The following is a 27,359-nucleotide window of genomic DNA, read 5'->3' on the forward strand; positions in this document are numbered from 1 at the left end:
CTCTGTGTCAGCCCTGCGATAACCTGGTGACTTGTCCAGGGTGTACCCCACCTCTCGCCCACAGTCAGCTGGGATAGGCTCCAGCTTGCCTGCATAGAACAAGATAAATGGCTGGAGATAATGGATGGATTGACGGATGCCATGCCATGGCAATAGTTCATCGGCCTTATGGCTAGATGAGCTATTAAATAGCAGTAAGCCATAATATTTTGGTGTGAGATTACTCTTTGCTTTAAAAAAAAATAGTAGTCTCAGGTACAATGAGTGCAGTTTTATAAGGAAATGAGCTGTAGGTTTTACTGAGCATCTTGCAGAACCAGCCACAGTTCTTCTGGACACGCTGACTGTCACACTTGCGTCATAATTTTGCAGCAAAACCCAGTAGCCTTCATTATGTTTTCTATTTTAATCTGAAAAGTGGTCTGTTATGGAATATGCTGCTCAGATACAAACTTTTTTTTCTACAACCTTTAATTTTGTGCTGGAAAACGAATGTTTGGAACTCTAAAATGTTTTTGTACTGACTCAATGTAGAAGTCATAAAATAGAAATCTATAAGAAAGTTTGTACGTGAAAAAAGGGTGCCAGGATTTTTGCACAGTACTTTATATTCTTCACTTTATCCTGGTCAGGGATGGTTGAGGATCCAGAGTCTATCTGGGGAACATTGGGTGCGAGGTGGGAATACATCCTGGAGTTTGTGTGCTCGTGTTTTTTGTCCCATATGAAACATTAAAAGTCTTGAATTTGTAATATGATCGAGTATTCCTTTAACTAATTAATACATTAAATGATCACTGCCTATTTGAAATATTCATTTCCACTTAAATGGAATAAACCATCACAACAATGTGAGATTCTGCTGGTGTTAAAAATACACCATGGCATTCTCCGAAATCCTGAATACCTCTTTTACAACGGAAAACATTATTGACCAGCCGAACCAAGCAATCAAATGCCGTTGTCTGGAAAACATAAACATAGACATATATCAATCCCTCTTGCTTTGGACAGCAACCTGAACAAATCAAGCAGACTTTCCGCAACATATTTTATCCTTGCAAGTGGCAAGTCTATTCGGTCTCCCTCCCTTTTTTCCCCCCTCCCTAAACCAAGACTGTGAATCACAACAACTGGAAAATGCAGCTTTGGGAGTGAAATCTGGAAACTTACTTCTTTCTTTCTTCCTCCCTGAGGCTTTCCCATCTCTCTTTTACAGCAGTAGTGACATCCTGCAGACTGGCTCGTGGCTTCTCTAGCAGGACAGATGATCTGGTGTCCTGCTCAAACAGAGCAAAGGCAGAAAGCGGCTGACGCACAGAACGGTTGCTGATCAGGTCATAGGCCGTTAATTTGGCCATTTTCTCCACAATGACGTTTGTGGGTCTGGCGCATGGGCTGCTACCTGTACTTTTAGTTTTGGTTTCCGATTCAAGGTCACTATTGTTTTGAGCTTCTGGTTGATGAAGCTTCACTGGTTCGAGACATTCTCCAGTGGTGGGATCTGTGAAAGCCTTACCCATGGTCCAACTCTCTGCCGAGATCTCCTTGTCCACTTGGACAAGACAGCTCTTATGTTTGTCATCTTGGCCGACTGTAGAATTCTCAGCAAACGATGAATCACTCAAGCTTGTGTTGATTATCCAGTCTTCTGATGAGGAAGATGAGCTTGTGTTAGCAGTACCTGGTAAGGACGTCTCACTGTCCTTTTCTTTGGTGTTTGTGGTGGAATTATCTAGCACCACAGGTGGAGCAACCACACTAGGCTTCATTGGCACTTCACTGGGTTCCTTCCCAGTTTCCACCACAGAATGAGACTCTGCTGTCATCGCAAGGTTGTCGTTCCCAACAGAATAAGAACCATACAATGAGATCAGAACAGATTCCACTGCTAAAAGCACAGCATCCTGAAGGGAAAAAAACAGTGTGACTAATAGAAAACATCAGATTTCTGCACGGAATGTCATTCAAAAGAAATCTGGTGCCAGTTTTTCAAAAGAAACCACAGACAGGAAATCTAGTGCCTATTTCCTGTGTTTGAATGAAATAAGTTTTTACCTTATTCTGTAGCATCACTTGCAATTTGTCAGGTGTCAGATTAACATCCACGGTTGAGGCAGGGACGGTGATGTTCAGCATCAAGATAGGGAAGCGGCGGCTGGCTGATTCATTATTTGAATGAGCTGAACTAGCATAATACTGCTTCACAAGCTGAAGGATAAAACGGTTAAAACTCCATGTTAGAAAGCTTGCAACATATAAACCTGGTCCAGATCAAGTCCTCTTAAGATTATTTATTTTGCACATTAAAAAAAAAAAAAATCTTGTTTCAGGTACTGGAACTTGTTTCGTTGAGACCGGAGTTCAGCTAAGGAAAGTATCCCTCAATACTGATCTGTGATATATGAGTGATATTGTACCATCCTGGTTGCAGAGTTTTCAGGGCATTTTTGTCTCAATAAACAGAATTTACTGGTAAATTGATACAATGATAGTTTAAATTCAGGTTATGTGTAACCCAATCCAAACCCCTGGTTCGCCCATCTTGACCTGTACGATACTTGTAAAATGTCAGTGCATGAGGTGTACATAGATGATATATAGTGTAACCATCAACAGTTTTATCCTATACAAGGGTTGGTTTGTCTTAAACTCGATTCAGAGCTTCAGTAATGTGGTTTAGGACACAGTAGGACATCTTGCCATATATAAACATCAGCAAAACTTCACCATGCACCTGATCACTGGAACGTTATTGGGCGGCCATCTTAGACAACGAAAATTAAGTTTTTCCCCTTGGCTCCTCCCAAAGTTTGGATTATATTGGCAATTTGAAAGTAACTTAAATGTAAACGAGACAATCAGTGATGGTGTAGCTCACTCTGGCCCCGTCTAGTCCAGAAGGAACTATCTAAAGTGGGCCACCTTGTGCAATAAATGTTGATTGATTGCTTTATTCCGAACAGTAAAGAAGATATTAAAAATTTTTTTTTAAAAAATGCAATAAATCAAAACATCGTCATAAACAAACAGAATAGCGTAGCCACAAGGCAGTAACATAATGTTTGGAAAGGATTAGGAAGAAGTAAATAACTTATCAAATCCTAACCCTCTATACCACCGCTAATCAAACGTCACTTTCCGCCATAATAAACTATATATACAAAAGAAAACAAAAGCAACAAACAAAAAAGAAAATATACCAACATACCAAGACATACCAACAGGGTATAATATCGACCAAATCAAATCATATTTACAGATACTTATGTTATGCATAACATACATACAATACATATATACAGTACATACATATACACATATACACATACCATTGCAATGTTGCAAGCTATATACAAGTTATAAATACAGTTGTGGTCAGAAGTTTACATACAATGACATGAATGTCATCTTGGATATGAAATGTCATGGCAATATTTGGGCTTTCAACGATTTCTCTGAACTATTCTTTTTCTGTGGCAGAATGATTGTACAGGGTTGAAGTCATGGCTTGTTTTAAGCTTAATGTTAGCCTGCTTTATCCTCCACAACCAGATCTGATACGTGTTTGGTTTCATTGTCCTGTTGTGACTCCCAATCATGTTCAAGTTTCCAATGGTTTGAGGTTATGCTGAAGAATTCTGAGGTAGTCTTCCTTCTTCATTATTCCATCCACTTTGTGCAATGAACCAGTTCCACTGGCAGCAAAACAGCCCCAGAGCATGATGCTGCTACCACCACCACCAGCTGGTTACAGTGTTCCTCTGTACATGGTGGTCACTGTGGCCAAACAACTCAATCTTTGTCTCATGTGACCATACAGCTTTCCTCCAGAAAGCTTTTTCTTTTCATGTGGTCAACTGCAAACTTTAGTTAAGCCTGAAGGCGTCAATTTTGGAGCAGGGGGTTATTTTTTGGATAGCAGCCTCTTAGTCCATGGTGATATAAAACTCACTGAACTGGAGACAGTGATCCATCAGCTTCCAGTTCATGGCAGGGCTGTGCCATGGTGGTTCCTGGGTTGTTCCTGACCATCCAAACCAATTTCCTTTCAGCTGAGGGTGACAGTTTGGGTTTTCTTGAAGCAAAGTGGCTTGGCAAAGTGACTACACCTCCCAGTAACTTACATATAATTGTTTGAACTGATCTTGGGATCTGCAGTTGTTTAGAAATAGCTCTAAGAGGCATTCCTGAGTTGTGTACATCTGCGATCCTCTTTCTCAGATTTGCACTGAGCTCCTTGGACTTTCCCATTTTAGTGTGTTGGTCAATCCCATAAGTGCTGTAAACAGACCTTTTTTATGAAGGCACAGAGAAGCTACCAGCTGTAGCCAATCATAATCACCAACAGGAATTTAAGAGGCCTTGGCCTTGGCAAGATAAGAGACATTTTGGAAGTTTCAGCACCTCTGAATTAATAATCTAAGTGAGTGTATGTACATTAATTTTGACCCTGTGTTGATTTCAGAAAACCCAAAATAAATTAAAACTTCTGCACCAAATTCATGTTGTTTTTTTCTTAAAGAAATTGTTGTACAATCATTTTGCCACAGAAAACAAACAGTTCAGAGAAATCATTGAAAGCCCAATATTGCCATGACATTCAGGCTTAATTAGTCCACAACTTAATTAATAACTAATTAAGCAAATCTGGGTAGAAGTTATATGCACCCTAGGTACCTCTACCTTCATGTGAAAAAGAATAAAAATTGGTGAAGAATTGAGATAGAAGAAGCGATTTTCATGAAATGTGGATGACGCCGGATGGACAATGGCTAGACAACGGACAATACATGATGGTATCGCCTGTCGGCCAGATGAGCTAATAAGGATACTCCCTTCTTTTAATTTAAAATATTTATTTATATGCAGTTATACGTCTAGTTGAAGATTGGAAAAATAATCAACGTCCTTCCCATGCCACAAGGCACACTGGTGCTGATGTCCATTTCCGTAGTCCTCGGCCTCTCACTGTTTACAAAGCTAGGGTTACAGTGGGGGGCTGATCCTCTGGTAACTGTGAGAATTTGACTCCCTGTATTGCGGCATGCCTTGCCAGATGGTAGCAGGTACCATTTTTATGATGGTCTTTGTAGTAGAACTCACGATCTGGAAAAATATAACCTAGTCTTTTTCCGACTTCAAACATACAGTTTTGGTGTAGCCTCATATTCCATTTCTTGGGTAAGAAGACCAGAACCCGATGTTGTCTTCTGCTATTGTGGTCCATCTGATTCAAGTTTAGATACACTATGCATTTGAGATGATTTTCTGTTCAACACGGTTGTAAAGAGTGATTATCCGAGTTACTGTAGCCGCCTTGTCAGCTTGACCCAGAGTCACCATTCTCCTCAGACCTTTTTGTCAACAGGTATTTCTGCCCTCAGAACTGCCACTCACTGAATGTGTTTTGCTTTTCTTGATGTAATGTTTAAACTTGAGAAATCATAAGTTCGAATATTAACTGAAGCTCTTGACCTGCATCTGCAAGAACGTATGCATTGTACTGCTGTCACATGATTGGTTGATTGGATAACTGCTTGGATGAGCAGGTGTACAGGTGTTCCTATTAAAGTCAGCAGTGACTGTATGAGGTAGACTTCTATTACTTGTTAGCTTCATTGGCCATGTAGCTCCAGTGTAAAAGTAAAGAAGCAAACGTCAGATACCAAACATTTCTTGGCAGGTGCAAGTTCTTTTCACTGAACCATTCCATGCTATTACATAAGATTAAGAATAAACACATGCACATACCTTCAGGATATCTTTGTGATTCACAGGCCGATTGTTCACATAAATAAACGTCTTGTCTAAGGTACTGGAACTTGTTACGCTGAGATCGGAGTTCGGCTTAGGAAGGTAACCCTCGATGGTGATCTATTTAAACATGAGAAGATTGATAGAATCAAGGACTGGGGTGTTTTTTGCAATTTAAAGCTGACATGAGACACTGATATTTTACAAAAATGGTTTGGAGTAAAAGGGGTGTCCCATACCATACTGTTTACACAGTTTTCTGGCTATTTTTTTGTCCCAATAGACACAATGTGAAGGTAAATTTCTATAATGATAATTTAAATTCATGTTATGTGTAACCCAATCCAGAACCTCCATATCTGCCATCTTGACCTGTATGATCTTTGTAAAATGTCAGTGCATGAGGTGTATGTGAAATTTTTTGGCATAAATTTTTTGGCACAATCTCTGACCTCCATCTGACTGCCTCATTAGGATTTCCCAGGCTGGTCAGAACGCATTTGTCATCTTGTGACTAGGCACTCTTGCCAAGCTCAGACAATTTGTGATTAAAAAAAAAAAAAACTTGGCAAAACACAGTATAGGCCAGCAAAATTGTTGAGACAAGGAGCAGTTCCAAATGACTCCTACATTCGGATGCTTCTGAATTAACAAACACAGCAGTCGACCAGCAAGATGCCAGTTTTATTGCCCTCTTATAATACAAACTATAATTGCTGGTATTGTAACTTCCACAATAAGCGCTTATTAAGTACACATTGGTTTTACAGCATTTTGTCAATTACTGCAGCACAGGTGAGCCTGTTCCTGGAGCTTCACCGACTGAATGGAAATTATTATTCCAGCATAACAGGATGTGGATCACACTGCCAAAAAAAAAAAAAAAGAGAGAAGTCCTCTGCCATGAAATTCAATTAATGTCATTTGGGAAAGCAGCACAATGATAGTGGCTGGGGGGAGAAAAAAAATGACCTCACTCATTCAAAATAGTTTTCAACATGACCAAATCAGCCAGACAAGAAGTCAAAATAATTAGGAAAAAATACAAAATCCGCCAGTCTTATGCTAATACCTTCCCCTTGACTTATCGTAATCACATTTCTTTATTCATAAAAAATATATAAATGCATTATGAGAGTATAAAAGGTCCAATAATGTTGGTTTTAATTTAAATTCATGGTGTTAACTCCAGACTTTGTAACTTTCCTATATCTGTTCCGACAGCAAGGAAAGCATTTCCCATCCAGTATAAACGATACCCCAACTGAAGCCAAGTAACTGCTATGAATGGCATCCATCCCCACTGTATAACCTGTATGAAGCACCCTAACACTTTGCTGCACTCTGCACGTGTCACATTCATAAGGTGGATGGGGCTCGAGGGGGTTAGGAAGGATTTGCTTACGTTCTTGGCATGGTGTCCAGCCTGACGAGTGCACTTCTCTCTTGGATAATGACTGATTGCTGAAACAGACATGCTTGAGAAAAGGCATAAAAAAAAACAAACAAACAATAAATTTGTTTTTCTCCATGTAACATGGATGCTGATTCCGAGAACGTCTTATAAATAACACGCGTCCAACGAAGACGTGTCCTCGTCTGAGATGTAGGCTTTTTGCAGCATGACCCATCCTGTATGCATGTACTTCTACGTTTAGCAAGGGGCTACATGGAGGAAATTCCTAGTACTTTTGTGTACAGAGAACTGAACATATGGTGCAGCAATTAAAGCGTTGAAGCAGGGCATCAGCACAAGGTCCATCCACCTGACCTGTTAGACACCTGTTCCTCTAAGAGGCCACGTGACGTGAGGAAATTCTCACTGTATCCTGGACATACACGTTATTAGAGAGACCCTGAGAGTATCAGCATAGTGTGTGCTGATGCATACACATTCACACAAAACCAGTTGCTTTGGGCAGATAGAACTCGTTAGCCTGAGAGGGCATTCTATCTAGGGGAAGGAACCATGACTTCAAACTTCCGCTGCCTTGCGGCCATATCCACACATGAAAAAGTCCAGAGTGGAGACCCAAAGGTGGTTGGTTGTCATTTTTGAGTTCCTTCTGGAACTCCTGCAGCCTAGCCAGCCCCAATTGTAATGGCCAATCGTAATGGCACGATGGTGTAGTGGTTAGCACTGTCGCCTCACAGCAAGAAGGTCCTGGGTTTGAGCCCAGCAGCCGGCGAGGGCCTTTCTGTGTGGAGTTTGCATGTTCTCCCTGTGTCTGCGTGGGTTTCCTCCAGGTGCTCCGGTTTCCCCCACAGTCCAAAGACATGTAGGTTCGGCTAATTGGTGACTCTAAATTGACCATAGGTGTGAATGGTTGTTTGTCTCTATGTCAGCCCTGTGATAACCTGGCGACTTGTCCAGGGTGTACCCCGCCTCTCGGCAATAGTCAGCGTGGGTTTCTCCAGCTTGCCTGCGACCCTATAGAACAGGATAAGCGGCTACAGACAATGGATGAATGGATGTTCCTCATGGGAAGATCGACCCAAAACATTGATCAGAACTGAAATCGGATGAGAGATGAGATACAATTCTAGTCAGAAGAAAAAAGAAATTTTGTTTACTAACGTGTTAGCAAAGATTTGACAATACAATGACCAAGTTTTGTGCAGAATGACTAGTTTTTTCAAATAAAACAATCAGAACTTAAATCCATTGAGAACTGAGGGAGGAGATGCAATTTAACTGAAAATAAAATTGGAAACAAATTGTTTACAACAGGAAAATCAACAACCAAACGAGCAAGTTTTGGTCATGAGAAGATCTACCCAAGACCTACCCAAAACATCAATCAGAACTGGAATCAAATGAGAAATGAGAAAGGAGAGAAAATTCTAGTGAGAGGCCTGGAAATTCGTTAATCAAATCAAATCAAATCAAGTTTATTTGTACAGCGCTTTTAACAATAAACATTGTCGCAAAGCAGCTTTACAGAATTTGAACGACTTAAAACATGAGCTAATTTTATCCCTAATCTATCCCCAATGAGCAAGCCTGTGGCGACGGTGGCAAGGAAAAACTCCCTCAGACGACATGAGGAAGAAACCTCGAGAGGAACCAGACTCAAAAGGGAACCCATCCTCATTTGGGCAACAACAGACAGCCTGACTATAATATTAACAGTTTTAACAGGTATAACCCTCAACTGTCCTCATGGGGCCGTCCTTCACAGGAGTGGGGCGATAAAACTCCGACCAGACACAGGGCACCAGGATGGATCAAGCAGGTCCGAGGGGCAGAAGAGGCCAGCATCTCAATCCCAGGATCAACATGTAACTCAGAGGGACAGATGGGGGGGGAAGAGAGAGAGAAAGAAAACACATTGTTAGGTATGCCCTAAAAATGACAAGTATTAAATCTGTGTGGTAGGCTCGCAGAGACGAGAGTCTGTACATCAGGCATAACACACAATGGCATGTTAATATGGTAAAATATATCATGACCTGCTCTGGCTGGATGCTTGATTGGGTGATGGGAGCACACTCCTCAGCAATGATGAGATGCAGATGGGACCCTTAGGGCTGGCCAAGACAATTCAGTTACATTTCACCGGGTCTGGGACATGCGACAGAATGTCTGACGGCCGATTCCCTGCAGGCTACGATAGCCAGTTGAGGTCTCCACCAAAAGATTTCCTGTTGACTCCATGTAACTCAGAGGGACAGATTTGGGGTGGGGAGGAGGGAAAGAAAACACAGGTGGTTAGGTATGCCCAATGTCACCTGAATAAGTAGGAACAGTATACATATTGCACCGAGTACAAGCAGGGACTCCAGCAACTAACTATGACAGCATAACTAAAAGGAGAGAGCCAGAAGGTAACACAGGCATGAGGGAGCCCCGGGACATAAAGCAGCTAGCCACTACACCGTCAACAAACTCGAGTGAGCAAGCGAGTGGGGACTGACAGCATCCATACATCCCAGTTTACCAAAACACTCTATGTGTGAGGACCCTCCAGATCTACTCCTTTACCTCATAAACACCATTAACAAAAGGCTTGACTAAACAGATATGTTTTCAGCCTAGACTTAAATGCTGAGACTGTGTCTGATTCCCGAACATTACTTGGAAGGTTGTTCCATAACAGTGGGGCTTTGTAAGAAAAGGCTCTGCCCCCTGATGTAGCCTTCACTATACGAGGTACCAGCAGATAGCCTGCACCTTTTGATCTAAGTAGGCGTGGCGGGTCATAGAGGAGCAGAATTTCACTCAGGTACTGTGGTGCGAGACCATTTAGTGCTTTAAAGGTCAATAGTAGTATTTTATAATCAATACGAAATTTGATTGGGAGCCAATGCAGTGTGGATAAGACAGGCGTGATGTGGTCATATTTTCTAGTTCTAGTAAGGACTCTTGCTGCTGCATTTTGAACTAACTGGAGCTTGTTTATGCACTTATTGGAACATCCATACAGTAAGTTAATTTGGCCTAATTAAGCCAGTATCTCACTGGGCTGCGACAGCTTGCGACAAATTGCAACGTCATTCGCGAGAGAGTTTCAAAAGTGTCTTGAAACATTCGCGGGGCTTCTCAATTTCCTCGCATGAGTTGCTCCTTTGTCGCTGAAATTTTGAACATGTTCAAAAAATTCGTGCGACAAAATTTCTATCAAAATAGCCGTAAATGCATCGCTGGTGTCCCAAAGCCATCACGAATCCTTCTCAAGTCAGTTTCTGTGAGACAGGAAGTGCGCGTGTATCTCACTGGGCTGCGACAGTTGGAGACACAACAATTGTGATAAAATATGCGAATATCAATTCAGTGTGATTCCAAGTGAAAATTGTCGCTAATTCACATATTTTATCGCAATTGTTATGTCTCCAACTAGTCACAGGCTGTTGCAGCCCAGTGAGATACTACCCTTACTAACTTGTTAGAAAAAAATTTGCAAAACAATGACCAAGTTTTGTGCAAAGTGATGAGTTCTTTCAAACAAAATAATCGGAACGGAAATCTATGGAGAATTGACGAAGATACGATTTAAATGAATTGTGGATGACGGATGATGCCTTATGGCCAGATGAGCTAATGATATTTTTCATCATATCACCCACCGATATATGAGACTAATCCTGGCATGAAGCACTTGAGATCAGCTTTAACATACTTGAAGGTCACTGATCATTTTAATTTAATGCAAAAGTACAATAGCTCAGGATTATTTTAGTTCATTATGCACTACCCTTATGTATGTTCATTATGTACTACAAGGGAAAGGTGGAGGGATCGCAAATATATTCAAAGTCTCTTTTCAATGTAAACAATCCTCACTTGGTGATTTTACGTCCTTTGAACACTTATGTGCACTTGTTACATGCTCTCCTAACATATTATTATTAACTATTTATAGGCCTCCGAGACATTCAGCCAAAGTCTTTCTTGAAGAGTTTGGTGAACTGTTATCAGTCATTTGCTTAGAGTTTGATTGTCTTATTATATCTGGGGATTTTAACTTGCATGTAGATAATACTGATAACATTTATGCCAAAGAACTATTTGCAATTATTGATAATTTTAACCTGGTACAACATGTACAGGGACCGACCCACTCTCGTGGTCATACTCTTGACCTCGTCATCACAAAGGGTCTTACTGTTTCTTATACTGTTGTTGACCTGGCCTTATCTGATCATTTCTGTGTTTTCTTTGAAGTTTCTATGTCTCCTCACATTCAGAATAGCTCAACGACTATAGGTAGGAGAGTCATAAACGACAACACGTGTTCTTTTTGAGCAAGCTCTCTCTCAGAACTCAACCAAAATGTCAGACTCTGTAGATGATTTACTGGAATTTTTTAATTTAAATATGACCCAAATTATGGATGATATTGCTCCATTCAAAATAAAAAGAGTCAATGATAAGCAGAAAGCACCATGGAAGCAGTACCCGGCTGTTAAACTGCTAAAGAGAGAATGTTAGAAAGACTGAAAGAAAATGGCGCAAATCTAAACTTCACATCCATTATCAAATCCATAAAGAGATGCTTTGTAATTATAATTATGAAATTCGTAAAGCAAGACAGTCTTTCTTCTCCAACATCATCAGCAGGAATATGAACAATGCCCGTGTGCTATTTTCAACAGTAGAGAAGCTAACTAATGCCCCACCACAATTAGCACCTGAACTTCTATCAGTTAATAAATGCAATGAGTTTGCATCTTTTTTCAAAGGTAAAATTGATAAAATAAGGCAGAATATTTCTCATAATATATCTCAGTTGCAAAAAATTGAAAAACTGCAATCACCAATGACACAGATAGATAACTTTAACACAATGTCAGAATTTTGTTTAATTGATTATGAGACTCTTGAAAAAACTGTACAAAATCTCAGTTCCTCAACATCTGAACTGGACATTCTGCCCACCAACTTTTTTAAGTCTGTTCTTCATCTTATAATTACAGATGTGCTTCAAATTATAAATACATCCTTGGAGACTGGCGTTGTTCCTGTGTCCCTAAAAAAAGCTGTTGTAAAGCCCCTTCTTAAAAATAATAATCTGGATCCTTCAGTGTTAAATAACTACAGGCCAATATCAAATCTACCATTCATCGGGAAAATCCTGGAAAAAATTGTCTTCAATCAATTAACTGCCTTCTTGATATCAAACAGCCGTTTTGATAATTTTCAGTCAGGATTTCGTGCCAATCATAGCACTGAAACAGCGCTGATTAAAGTTATAAATGACATACGTCTTAATACTGATGCAGGCAAAACATCGGTCCTGGTATTACTGGACCTCAGTGCAGCTTTTGATACTGTTGATCACAACATACTGCTATATCGACTTGAACACTGGGTTGGATTGACTGGTAAAGTTATCAATTGGTTAAAATCATACTTAAAAGATAGAAGCTTCTTTGTTACCCTGGGAAATTGTTCCTCAACGTCAATGCCCTTGACCTGTGGTGTCCCCCAGGGGTCGATTCTTGGACCATTACTTTTCAACCTTTATATGCTCCCACTTGGGAAAATTCATTCATTCATTCATTATCTCTAGCCGCTTTATCCTTCTACAGGGTCGCAGGCAAGCTGGAGCCTATCCCAGCTGACTACGGGCGAGAGGCGGGGTACACCCTGGACAAGTCGCCAGGTCATCACAGGGCCGACACACAGACACAGACAACCATTCACACTCACATCCACACCCACGGTCAATCTAGAGTCACCAGTTAACCTAACCTGCATGTCTTTGGACTGTGGGGGAAACCGGAGCACCCGGAGGAAACCCACGCGGACACGGGGAGAACATGCAAACTCCACACAGAAAGGCCCTCGCCGGCCCCGGGGCTCGAACCCAGGACCTTCTTGCTGTGAGGCGACAGCGCTAACCACTACACCACCGTGCCGCCCCTTGGGAAAATTATCAATAAAAATTCAATTTTGTATCACTGCTATGCAGATGATACCCAAATTTATTTTGCTCTATCACCTAATGATTATGCCCCCCTTGAATGTCTCTACCAGTGTATCGATCAAATCAATAGCTGGATGTCACAAAATTTTCTTCAGCTGAACACAGATAAAACAGAAGTAATTCTATTTGGAAAAAAAGACGAAAGACTCAGGATTACCACTATTCTTGACACAAAAGGGATTAAAACTAAAGAAATGGTTAAAAATCTTGGTGTTTTCATTGACAGCGAGCTAAACTTTGACAATCACATGAAAGCAATCACTAAAACGGCATTTTATCACCTAAAAAACATTTCCAAACTAAGAGGACTTATGTCAAAAAATGATCTGGAAAAACTAATACATGCCTTCATCTCTAGTAGGGTTGATTACTGCAATGGCCTTTTCACAGGCTTGCCAAAAAAGACCATCAAACAACTTCAGCTGGTTCAAAATGCAGCGGCGAGGGTTCTCACACGAACAAAAAGAACAGAGCACATTACTCCAATTCTAAGGTCCCTTCACTGGCTTCCAGTAAGCTACAGAATTGACTTTAAAGTATTGCTGCTGGTATACAAATCTCTAAATGGTACAGGGCCCAATTACCTCTCTGATATGTTGCAGCGGCCTAACCCAATCAGATCTACCAGATCGCAACAGAAAAATTTACTATTAAAACCAGTTGTTAAAACAAAGTGTGGTGAAGCAGCTTTTAGCTACTATGCAGTACAGCTATGGAACCAACTGCCAGAGGACATTAAAAATGCTCCTGCTGTTGGCAGCTTCAAATCTAGGTTAAAGACCAAGCTGTTTTCAGATGCTTTCTGTTAAATAATTAATATTTTTACATTTTTTATAATCTTTACTTTCTCTGTATGTTTTAAATTTAACTTTATTCTATTTTATTCCGCTGGTTTCTTTTTCTTTTTCTCCTTTTTCTTTTTGGCATTTTATTATTTTATTTCTACTATTGTTTAATTCTTATTATTTTCTTTTAATTATTTTAATTCTTTTAATTAATTGTTTTAGAATAAAAATAAAATTATTTTATGTAATTTTATTTCTCTATTGTTTACTGTTTTTGTTTTTGCTTCTGTAAAGCACATTGAACTGCCATTGTGTATGAAATGTGCTATATAAATAAACTTGCCTTGCACATCATCATAAAAAAAGAAAATAATGCTGACCTCAGAGCCAACACCTTTTAAACACTGCTTGCAATTTTCCATTAATTTTATAACATGTTGGTATATTTTCACTTTGGTTAAGAGTTTCCTCCATTACCCACAATGCCGTCTGATAACCTTCACAGAATGGTGCTCTGGAATTTAGCTCTTACATCATCTCTTCCTAATGAGAGCGATGCAGCAGCACTTTAGTCCTTTAGTCTATCCAGCGCCCTCACCTTCTCATCTCTACACGCTGCTCAAACTGGATAGCATCCAAAGCTTTAACTGCACTAATTCTGCAGATATACCATCTCACTCATCATCTCATAGATTCTAGGACTTTGAGTCCACTACTTCTACTCTGGATATCTCATTAATATGATGGTGAACATCAGTGGAAAATGAAAAAAGAAGCTCTTACAGTTTTGTTTTTAGGCGCCAACACTGAAACCTGATCATGAGAGGTGTAAACGATGTATCACAATGCAAACGTGACAATGTGTATCGTAGACCAACGCAGTCTACCAAGAGCAGAGCAAATTTGCATAGGGTTGAAAACGGGTACAGAATAGCATGCCTTGGCAATCAATATGTTTTGAAAACATCTTCCTAACATCTTAAATTGATGACTGCAAACCTTAGTAAATCAAAATGCAAAATGCATGATTCATTTAAATATTCTCTTCCCTAAATTTTTCAGTCTAAAAGGGAAAGGGAAATGTTTACTGTCTGAAATCCTGACAGTAAAGCTGGCCCACATAATCACATTCTTTCATGGCGGTCACGGAAGACAGGCACTTTAGCCAACTTTGAAGCACTAATTCCTGTTAAAATGACCAATCAGACATGGCTATGGTGCTCATTATGTTTTAACTGATTATGTTCCCTGGGTATGGGACTTTGTTTATTCAATCACATTTTTGTGAGAATTGATAAACGTATCTATTTATTTTTAAGACATGGTAAACCTATATTACACTTTGTTTACAATATTAAACCTCTGTTCATAGCACCTTTTGGTTTACTTAGTTTTATGCATGCTTTGCATTGTTTACGATTCATAAATAAAAAAGAAGCCTTTTTAATCATAAAGTTTCATCAAATTTTGTTCAAAACATTCGGAGAATCCAAGTGAATAGACTAGTCATCGTCATGTTCACGTGCACTTGTGCTCTGAACATGCAGCGTGCGCCTCAAGGACTAATTACCATGCACCTGCTCCTGATCAGACTGCAATCACAGCGTACACTTATAAGTACACTGGCTTTCCAAAGTATACGTGCAGTACCTAATGTCTCATGTTGCTAAACCTTGTATCGTTGTCTCGCTTCTCTGGTATTGATTTTGTTTTGTTTATTTGGACTCTGCCTTTCACCTTCTCTCTGATACTCTGTTTGTGCCTTGTACGAACCTTGCCTGTTTCCTGACTCTGTCTTCGTGTAATGTTAAATTTTGTTAAACTTGATTTTTAACAAAATCTTCCAGCAATTACATCCGTTCATCTGCCTCTTTACTGACAGTCAGGATAATGAATTGAATCAAATCAAAACCGGAGTATATAATTATTAAATGCCTATTAAATAATGTTTCTGCTATTTAATGCCATTGTAACTGCACTAGCAAGAACAAATGTCCCCTATGACATCAGCACGAAACACAACCATTTACTTCTCACAGGAATACAAAAAATACACCACCAACCAACAAATCAGCACCAGAACAACTAAACACATCGCAAACATTTCTATGTAAATATACTGTATTTAAGGCATTTATCAAACTACTACGTAATACTTTCAATGGTGCAAGTAAGGAATGTGTGAATGCGTGTTTTCATGGTGCTCTGCAATGGACGAGCATCCCATTAGAGGTGAATTCTCTTCAGATCCAACTTGATCCTGACCAGGACAGAGCACTATCTGATGATGAATGAAAGTTTAAAGAAGTTACCACTTTTCAGTTCAGTAAATAACACAAATAAAACTATTTAAATAAAAATGCTCTGGCCCCATCCCAATGCAGCGTGGCAATGTAGCTTACAGCAGGTTATGGTCGCTGAACTATCCAGGTGGTGCTCTGAAAACAGTGTGGGCTTTATAGATAATTGGGTTAATTTTGAGGGCACTGCTGGCCTGTTAGGGTGGGACGGTATCCATCCCACTCGGGAAGGTGCTGCTCTCATTCATACTTGCCAACTTTTCAAAATTCTCATGGGGAAGAAAAGTGTGTGAATGACATTTTCAATTGGACGATGGTCTGATGCGCGGTTGAAACGATAAAAACAGTGGATCACAATTAATTGCAAACCATTTGAAATTTATACAATTAAAGAGTTTTTGAATTGTTGATATTGTTCTATCAATTACTATAGGTTATGGGATTCATGTACCAGGCACGAGATAGCTCAGAGTGAAAAATCTGAAATAATACTCATCTTGAATTTTAATATAATACCAATGAAAGGCAAGTCTTAAATCAGATTTTTAGCTGAAAAATCTCATGCCTGAATATTGTATACATACAGAGACCCACAGAAAATAACACAAGTGATGCTTTAGAAGAATGTTTATCATTTCTTAAAATAGTCACAGTGTATTATTGGATTGCATCAAATGTGTTTTCCTTCTGTAAGCTCATGTAAAAATACAGAGAACTATAATATCATATATAAATTAAATTTTAATAAGATTTAACCAAAATAGTAACAACTCAGTGGGCGGCACGGTGGTGTAGTGGTTAGCGCTGTCGCCTCACAGCAAGAAGGTCCAGGTTCAAGCCCCGTGGCCGGCGAGGGCCTTTCTGTGCGGAGTTTGCATGTTCTCCCCGTGTCTGCGTGGGTTTCCTCCGGGTGCTCCGGTTTCCCCCACAGTCCAAAGACATGCAGGTTAGGTTAACTGGTGACTCTAAATTGACCGTAGGTGTGAATGTGAGTGTGAATGGTTGTCTGTGTCTATGTGTCAGCCCTGTGATGACCTGGCGACTTGCCCAGGGTGTACCCCGCCTTTCGCCCGTAGTCAGCTGGGATAGGCTCCAGCTTGCCTGCGACCCTGTAGGACGGGATAAAGCGGCTAGAGATAATGAGATGAGATGAGTAACAACTCAATTAAATAAATACTGCACTGTCTTAGTACTACTAAAATGCATCTCTCTCACTAAACACTTTCCAACAGAATTTTTAAAAAGCACTAGAAATACTATCAAAATCCTGTTGGAATGCATCAAAGGAATTTGCTCATTTGCAAACTTTGACTGAAAGTTTTCAAACAAAATTCAAAAATGGCACTATAAATACTACCATACTATCAAAATACACTCCACAAAGAAATTCACTCGAATGCAAAATTTTAGTACTACCAAAATACACTCACTAGTAATCTTTCACTTAAAACCTCAAAACTCTATCAAAATCAATCACTTTCCAGATAATTCACTTGTAAACTTTCACTTAAAACTTTCAAACATAAATTCAAAATAGCACTAAGACACTACCACACTATTCAAATACACTCACCAAACAAATTCTCTGTCATGCAAAATTTCACTAAACACTTTAGAAGTTGTACAGTTTGTTTCTGAAATGGTAGGGAAGACTAGTTTAATTTCACACTCAAATGTCCATTATATTCTGATTTAAGGTATCTTTATCTTAAAATGTGTAACTGGCTGGTCGAAAATTTGCTTATCCATGGAAATTCATTCTCCCACGCAACCTGGTATTTGCATTCATATTTTTGCTGTTTGGTATTGGGTTTAGTGGCCATGATGAATAACTGCTTGTAAAAAATGTCAGACAGCCTGGGTGAATCCTACATTACAGAAGTGACTGTCATTCTGTTCATTGATTGGTTAAAAATCAGTTGACGTCAGCAGTGTTTCTCATACGATTCTGAATGGACATAATCGGGAGTATTTTTAACTTGGCAGTAGGGATTTCCCAAAACCGGGAGATTATCCAGTTTTTAACAAATACAATCGGGAGGCAGGAGACGGACGCTAAAATCAGGAGCCTCCCGCCGAAATCGGGAGGGTTGGCAAGTATGCTCATTTCCTGCAGCATAGGTCATAGTCTCAGAACAGGCCTAGTTAATTTCTGACAATCCAGAGCCAAGGCCAGGGAGCAGACGAACAGGCTAAACCGACTGTCTGCTAGCTGCACAGAGTCGTCACTCAGGGCCCACTACATCGAGACTGTGTCTGTTCCCCGAGCTAAACAAAAAGGTAGAAATATTCAGAGAGTTTGTTCCAGTAACCTTATCAATATAAAATTAGATCATACTGACTGTACAGCTGCTGCCAACACCTTTTGATCTTAAGGTGGGGCTATTAAATATTAGATCTCTTACATCTAAAGCGCTAATGGTGAATGAACTTCTTACTGATCAGGAGTTTAATGTACTGTGTTTAACTGAAACATGGTTTAAGCCAAATGAATATATAGCATTAAATGAAGCGAGTCCTCCTGGATACAGTTATATACACCAGCCTTGTCTAACTGGCAGAGGAGGAGGCATTGCGGTTATTTATAATGATTATCTAGGTGTAACACACAAACCTAGTTATAAATGTAATACATTTGAAGTTCTTCATACTCATATAATGTATGTAGCCTCGAAAAATAAGTCTACCCAGTTAATTCCATTACTTATTATTTTCAGGCCCCCGGGGCCATATTCTGAGTTTCTTTCTGAATTTGCAGATTTTATCTCAGATCTGGTTATTTCCTTAGACAAAGCTTTAGTTGTCAGAGATTTTAATATTCACTTCGATAATCCAGAAGACCCTTTGAAAACAGCGTTTGTGTCCATTTTAGATTCAGTAGGGATTAATCAGAATGTCATAGGACCGACCCATAATGGTGGTCACACCCTCGATCTAATACTAACATTTGGGTTAAACGTAGAAAACATAGTCATACTTCCACAGTCTAAAGTTCTCAGATCATTATCTCATCTCATTCAAACTATGTCTAAGTAATAATATATGCACCTCACCACGCTACTGTATTAAATGTACATTTGCGTCAACTACTGCACAGAGCTTTATAAATGATCTTCCAGAGTTATCAACTTTGATCGGGTCACTGTCAGCCCCTGCAGAACTTGATCAGGCAACTGAATGCTTAGAGTCAGCGTTCCGCTATACTTTAGATGATGTAGCTCCTTTTAAAAGGAAAATGGTCAGAAACAAAAAATTAGCACCCTGGTATAATGATGGCACTTGCACATTAAAACAGACCATTCGAAAATTGGAATGTAAATGGCGTCAAACAAAATTGGTAGTGTTCAAATTAGCATGGAAGGAGAGCTTCCTGAAGTATAGAAAAGTTCTTAGTGCTGCTAGATCAACATATCTCTCCCCCCTAATAGAAGATAACAAAAATAATCCTAGTTTCCTATTTAATACTGTAGCAAAATTAACCAGGAATAAGTCCACATGCACACCTGCAGTATGTAGTAGCAACAACTTCATGAATTTTTTTTAATGACAAAATTGAGAATATCCGACAAAAAATTCAAACTACTAATTTAAGGTCAGACAATGTAAGTGACCCTGTAGTTAACGATATAACTGTATCAGATCAGCAATTAGAATGTTTTACTCCCCTTAGAAAATTGTAATTACTTTCATTAATCTCAGCATCAAAAGCCTCAACTTGTGTACTCCCTTACCTACACGTCTATTCAAACAGATAATACCTGAAGTAATTGAACCGCTTCTAAAAATAATAAATTCTTTTCTTAGGATTGGCTATGTACCCAAATCCTTTAAACTAGCAGTTATCAAACCCCTGATTAAAAAACCTGACCTTGATCCCTGTCAGCTGTCCAATTATCGGCCAATATCAAACCTCTCCTTTATCTCCAAGATCCTTGAAAAAGCTGTGGCACAGCAGTTATGCTTATATTTACATAGGAATAACATCCATGAAATGTATCAGTCAGGATTTAGACCTCATCATAGCACAGAGACAGCTCTGGTTAAAGTAGTAAATGACCTACTGTTGGCATCTGATCAGGGCTGTGTCTTGCTGCTTGTGTTGCTTGACCTTAGTGCAGCATTTGAGACCATTGATCATTCCATTCTTCTGGATAGACTAGAAAATGTTCTGGGAGTTAAGGGAATGGCCCTCTCCTGGCTCAGGTCTTAGGCTACATCCACACGACAACGGCAACGAGATGTTATTTAAAAATATATCGCGTCCAAATGGGCAACAATCAGTAAAATATCAGGTCCATATGGCAACGCAACGCTTGCTGAAAACGATGCAATACACATGCCACACCTCTAGGGGCGCTGTAAGACGGTCCCTTCGGAGACACCAGAACAATAGAAGAAGTAACGACGCATGCGCATAAACTATTATGCACGAGACTTCATATTAGCCACAAAGTCAGGAAAATCTGTTTGTAAAATTACATTATAATGACCAAATACAATGAAAAGTATTTTTCCAGTCTCACCTGTGAAAGGTAATCCCATGTGATCTCGTTTGGACAGAAAACCTGTTGGTACAGTTAAACGCAGCTAATCTTTATTCTCCGCTTTGACCTATCCAATATGGCGGCGAGGATGACGTATGATTCTACGCGGAAGGCGGCGTCTTCAATGGTCCGGAATAAATTGAATGATACACGATGGATTAATTTGTTGTTTCTCACCTGTGAAAGGTAATCCCATATGATCTCGTTTGGACGGTAAACCTGTTGGTACAGTTAAACGCAGCTAATCTTTATTCTCCGCTTTGACCTCTCCAATATGGCGGCGAGGATGACGTATGATTCTACGCGGAAGGCGGCGTCTTTAATGGTCCGGAATAAATTGGATTAATTTGCTCCTCTACGCCCTTTTTGAGGAATGTATTGTCGGACTTAAATCAACATCTGAAGGTGAGATCGCTCCTTTTTTCCCCTATTTTTGCTGGCGGGATTGCACCATTACACAATAAATATTCACAGTGAAAATATTTTGTAAGCGCGTTTCATGAACCAAGTTATAGGATTTGTTGACAACTCGCATCGCAATGAGAAGATCATTGGCACTACTGGTGTTAAGAATCAGACCATTTCATAAATGAATATTTTGCTGTAGAGCTGCAGTGTTTTTACAATTGCATGTTTTTGCTTCACTATTACTGTCACTATTCTGCTTCTTGCATTACTACTGTGAACTAACACTGAACATAATAATAATAATAATAATAATAATAATAATAATATCCAAGCTCGTGTTTCACTCTCACTAGTGCTCTGTAAGGCTTTTTCCTGGTGATATTCGTTACACTTCTACCCGGCGTGAAGCACTCACAGTCATGTGGTTGTGACGTCATCATAAACAAATCCGTTCTACTCATCCAGACGACTTCACAATGGCAACGTTGCCAGATCTTTCCACTCTGGAACCCGTTCTCAAAAAGATTGCGTTTTGGGCACCCAAAACGCCGGTGCCGTGTGGACGCCAGGCCTAAACGATAAGCAATTGTATCAGAGTCACCTGAATCCGTTGCCGTGTGGACAGGGTCTTATTTAACTGATTGCTATCAGTATGTTGATGTAAATGGTAATTTTTCTAGACATGCTGAGGTAAAGTTTGGTGTTCCACAAGGTTCTGTCTTGGGTCCACTGCTTTTTTCTTTATATATGTTACCTCTGGGTGATATTATTCGTAAACATTGTATTAGTTTCCACTGTTATGCTGATGACACACAGCTGTATGTTTCTGCAGAGCCTGATGAGAGACACCAGCTTAATAGAATTGAGGAATGGGTAAAGGACATTAGACACTGGATGCTTATTAACTTCCTTCTGCTTAACTCTGACAAGACTGAAGTACAGTACTTGTACTAGGACCACATGCAGCTAGAAGTAAGTTTTCTGATTACACAGTAACTCTGGATGGCCTTTCTGTTTCTTCACGTGCAGCAGTAAAAGACCTCGGAGTGATTATTGACCCCAGTCTTTCATTCAAAACTCACACTGATAACATTACCCGGATAGCTTTCTTTCATCTCAGAAATATTGCTAAGATAAGAAATTTAATGTCACTACATGACGCGGAAAAACTAGTTCATGCTTTTGTTACCTCCAGGTTGGATTACTGTAATGCCTTACTGTCTGGATGTTCCAATAAGTGCAACAAGCTCCAGTTAGTTCAAAATGCAGCAGCAAGAGTATTTTCTAGAACTAGAAAATATGACCACATCACTCCTATTTTATCCACACTGCACTGGCTCCCAATCAAATTTCGTATTGATTATAAAATACTACTATTGACCTTTAAAGCACTGAATGGTCTCGCACCACAGTACCTGAGTGAACTTCTGGTCCTCTATGACCTGAGTGAACTCTGGTCCTCCGTTAGGGACAGATTAGGGATAAAATTAGCTCATGTTTTAAGTCGTTCAAATTCTGTAAAGCTGCTTTGCGACAATGTTTATCGTTAAAAGCACTATACAAATAAACTTGACTTGACTTAAAACATGGAACCAGGCGGCACACTGGAAAATTTCAGTTAATTTATTCCATTGTTATGTTAAATATCGGCTGGATATTTAGTATCATGATGACTAGATCCAAAATGGTTGAAAAAGTTGTTCAAGTTTTCTAATCATGACAATGCTGAAAAGAAAGTAGGGCACCATGTGTCCACTCACAATAGCTTCCTCTCCAACAGAGAGAGCGAGGAGATGCATTCGGTCCAACTGTGCAGATTGACGTCACTGTGTTCCAGATTAAAATGACCATTTCATCGCACTCCAGAATGCAAGATCTGCCCTTCATGAAGCAGAGGGAAAACAACCAGGGCAGGTCTCACAACAGCAAACAGAGGCAAAAACGGCCGAGGGCTTACGTAAGGAATGGAAGGAGGGCAAAACAAAAACAACATAAAAAGTGTTCGGAACCACACTCCAAACAGCATTTAACAGATTATACCTGCCATGACTGAGCAGAAACAAACTCTCTCTGGGAGCTCAAGTATCACCTTAAATCTTCACAAGTGTGTGCATGTTTAAGAGACAGGAGAACAAAAAGGTGTCGTAAACAGGTGGTGGGTTCCGAATACTGGCTGTTCATTGGCATAACAAGCATTATGAAGGCTGAACATGAGACTGAATGCCTGTTCTTTGCGTGCGCTGCCCAGAGAAAGTGTAATTGGTGCCAGCGCAGTGGGAGAGCGGCTCTGTGCCAGCCTGGCCAGGCCGAGATCCTCTGACACGCGCTCTTCACGTGTTCTGCGGCCCATGCTGGCTGCTATAAATCACTGCTACACTCAGTGCAAGATTTTAATGCATAACATTTTACTGCAAAGTGATACAAGACAATGCACCCATACAGCCAAGGTTATCGGGGTCATATTATTTGCACCAGATTTGGAATGAGGTTGCAGGAGGGAAAAGAAAGTCTGTTAAAAATAGTCTATGGCTACCAAGATCTCATTTTAAAGCAAATAACTGTAATTAAAATGAACAAATTACCACAATTATAGAATATCGCAAACAAAAAGAAGAAGAAGAAGAAGAAGAAGAAGAAGAAGAAGAAACCTTTATTTGTCTCATGCACACTTCAAGCACAGTGAGATCATCCTCTGCATTTAACCCATCTGAAGCAGTGAACATATGCACACACACCCAGAGCAGTGGGCAGCCATACTACAGCGCCCGGGGAGCAGTTAGGGGTTAGGTACCTTGCTCAAGGGCACTTCAGCCCAAGGCCGCCCCATGTTAACCTAACTGCATGTCTTTGAACTGTGGGGGAAACCGGAGAACCCGGAGGAAACCCACGCAGACACAGGGAGAACATGCAAACTCCACACAGAAAGGCCCCCGCCGACTGCTGGGCTCGAACCCAGAACCTTCTTGCTGTGATGCGACAGTGCTAACCACTACACCACTGTGCCGAAAGTGTGAGTGAAGACATGATGATCTGTGATGTACAGAACCATTTCTGTTGATTGGTAAAGGGACTATAGAGTGGATAATATCCATTCCAGGCCAGTACAAACAAAGGCTTATTGCAGATACTGTGAATCAAAAATGTGTGAACTTGTTTCCCACACAAAGATATTTCCAGTACCTGAACTTTTTGGGCAAGTTTCTTTTTTCTGTGCAGCCACTGACAAGTCGTTGGGCTAGAAATGTTGCTAAGACCAGGCAACCCTGCAAAGAGCTATTAAAGAAGCTTGATAGGGATAAAGGATGATTTGGAACGAGTCTTGAATTCATGATATCTAGTATGAATTAAATGGTGTATGATGCTAATCTGAATTTCCATCAAGATATACACTTTAACAGGAACTTGTTCTTGATTCTAAAATTCCTGTTCTTCAATGCAAGAGTGGAACCCGATATGGTCTTCTGCTGTTGCATGCTGAGATGCTTTTCAGCTCACCATGGTTGTAAAGAGTGATTATATGAGTTACTATATCCTTCCTGGCAGCTTGAACCAATCTGGCTATTTTCCTCTGACCTCTCTTATCAACAAGGCGTTTGCTTCCACCCATAGAACTGTTGCTTGCTCAATGTTTTTTGTTTTTCACACCATTCTGTGTAAACTCTAGAGTGAAAACCCCAGGAGATCAACAGTTTCCGAAATACTCAAAACAGTCCATCTGGCACCAACCAACACCCATGCCACAGTGAAAGTCACACTCTGAGATCACAATTTTTCCCATTCTGATGTTTGAAGTCAACATTAACTGAAGCTCTTGATTTGTAGCTGCATGGTTTTATGTCAAGTGATTGGCTGATTAGATAATGGTATAAAACAGCTGGTGGATGGATGCCACCGGTAAAGTGGCCGGTGAGTGTAGATTTTAATTTTGAGTTTGTAGAGGACATTCAATATAAAATAGCGAATATCTTAGCTTTCTATAGCTGTTGAGCCTTTCATAAAGACAATGCAAAGGCAATATGACAGCAAAAATTCCATCAAACTGTCAGGAATATCAACATTTACCTCAGGATTTGTTGGCAAACCCCTAATAAAAGCTTTATTACCACTAAAATTACACAATAATTAAATTTAACATCAACTGCTAACCAAAAAAAAGGTTTGAGAACACTAAATGGCAAATGGTTAATATAGATGCTGAAAATGGCATTGAGCTAATCACTGAGGCTAATGATTTAGCTAGATATGACACAGATGTTGAAGCTTTTTATAGGAACAATTCAAAGACAGAACAACACTAAAAATGAGATTAGGCTATTGTAGGGTGACCAGACGTCCCGGTTTTACCGGGACAGTCCCGATTTGGGGTTGTGTGTCCCGAGTCCCGACAAAAGTCTGTCGGGACACGGATATGTCCCAGTTTTCGCCACTCGCGACGTTTGCGACTGAGCAGCGTGGGAATCATTAGCGGAGAAATGTCTGCATTTACTATTTTGATGAATTGACAGGAATTGCAAACTTTCCTGGTTACTGCCCCCTGGCCCTGTGGCATGGGTGTTTATTTAGCCACATTATTCCAGACAACAGAACGTGTTGCCATGCAACAATAAAATAAACATTAACTGGCACGAATGTTCTTTGTTTAGCAGCTAGCAGCAGTAATGCCGCAGCAATTATGCCGAAAAGAAAATGTACCTTTTCCAAAGATTTACAGGGCACCTACCCCTTCCTCCGAGAGGTGCAGAACAATGCGCACGAAGCCTACTGCACACACTGTAAGTGCTTTGTTCTTGTACTGAGTTGGGTAGCCTATGTTGCAAATGATGTGCGCTCCTGTGGGGGCTTTCCTCGGGCTGTCGCCCCTCTCCTCCTTTATTGCTGTTTTGTTTGAGTGTATATTCTCAAATCACTTGTCTCTTTTTTGTTTCTGTTTAACATACCATTCTGACAGTTTGGCCATATTGCTGTGGTGAACAGCTTGTTGCACCTTCCATTAAAGTGTTCACTTTTGTACACATCTTGCTTTATTCATTCAGTTGTGGGGAATGGTTAGTAAGGTTGATTCTGACCTAGGCTATGTTGAGGTCACATATCTACTTTTTAAGTTCATGCTATAGTGCATACAATTTTAGAGGTATAGCCTACATGTGCATATGCATTCTTCTTGGTGTTCTCACAAACAGGTGAAATAAATCAGTTTAAATTTGGCCTATGGACATAGCCTGGCCTATTCTCAGCCATTACAAAATCTGTTGTCTGACCATAATTTAACTGATCTGTATACCACTACGCTACTAGATAACAAAATGCCTGTTTGTTTTATTTCATGTGAGATGTTGATAAATGTGAGCTTCAACAAAATGATAAGAGCACATCTCTGAGTGTCACGTTTACATAAAAAAAACGTGTGTGTGCATGAGCATGGTCGCGCGCAAAAGTGTCCCGGTTTCAGACTAGGGAAATCTGGTCACCCTAGGCTATTGGGAACATCAACATTTACCTCAGATTTGTTGGTAAATCACTAATAAAAGGTTAAGTATGACTAAAATTACACTGTAATTTTACAGTGCTTAGCTTTAAGAGCTAAAACAACTTCCATTTTGGAAAATGTTGTTATTTCGTCGTTCCTGTAGAATCACCTGGTGAAGTGAAATATGAACACCAAACATGGCAGCTAGCTAATGACAGAAGGCTAATTTAATTTGCTAGCTCGATATAAAAACAACATAAAGGCAAAATGATGTGTGCATGTGTGTTCACTGCTTCAGATGGGTTAAATGCAGAGAGTCATTTCACAAGTGTGTGATGAATAAAGTTGTACAAAAAATAAAAAAGGCTATCTGATAACATTAATGTTTACAACAGATTTGTTGGGAAAACTCTAATAAAAGACTAAGTATGACTAAAATTACCCTGTAATTATGCTTAGCTTTCATAGCTAATCCAACTGTCATTTTGGAAAATGCTATTTCGTTGTTCCTATGGAGTCAGCTGGTGTAGTGAAATATGAACACCAAACATGGCAGCTAGCTAACGACAAAGGCTAAATTAACTAGCAAACTACAAATAAAAACAACATAAAGACAGAACAACAGTAGAAACAAAACAAGGCTACCTCAGATTTGTTGGTAAATCACT

The 27,359-nt window shown here is 39.9% G+C and overlaps 1 protein-coding gene across 5 annotated transcripts in view; it reads right to left on the minus strand.

Annotated features, from left to right (window-relative positions):
* The window catches only part of pms1 (PMS1 homolog 1, mismatch repair system component), a 94,026-nt gene that overhangs the window by 21,054 nt on the left and 45,613 nt on the right, over positions 1–27,359 (minus strand). For all 5 annotated transcript variants that reach the window (XM_060929019.1, XM_060929017.1, XM_060929020.1 and 2 more), the window contains 3 exons: positions 5,755–5,877; positions 2,059–2,211; positions 1,174–1,907 (listed from right to left, as the gene is read on the minus strand). In XM_060929019.1, coding sequence (XP_060785002.1) covers positions 1,174–1,907; positions 2,059–2,211; positions 5,755–5,877 — 1,010 coding nt within the window. The remainder of the gene's footprint in view (positions 1–1,173; positions 1,908–2,058; positions 2,212–5,754; positions 5,878–27,359) is intronic.

The sequence above is a fragment of the Neoarius graeffei genome, chromosome 9, assembly GCF_027579695.1.
Source record: "Neoarius graeffei isolate fNeoGra1 chromosome 9, fNeoGra1.pri, whole genome shotgun sequence".
Lineage (NCBI taxonomy): Eukaryota > Metazoa > Chordata > Actinopteri > Siluriformes > Ariidae > Neoarius > Neoarius graeffei.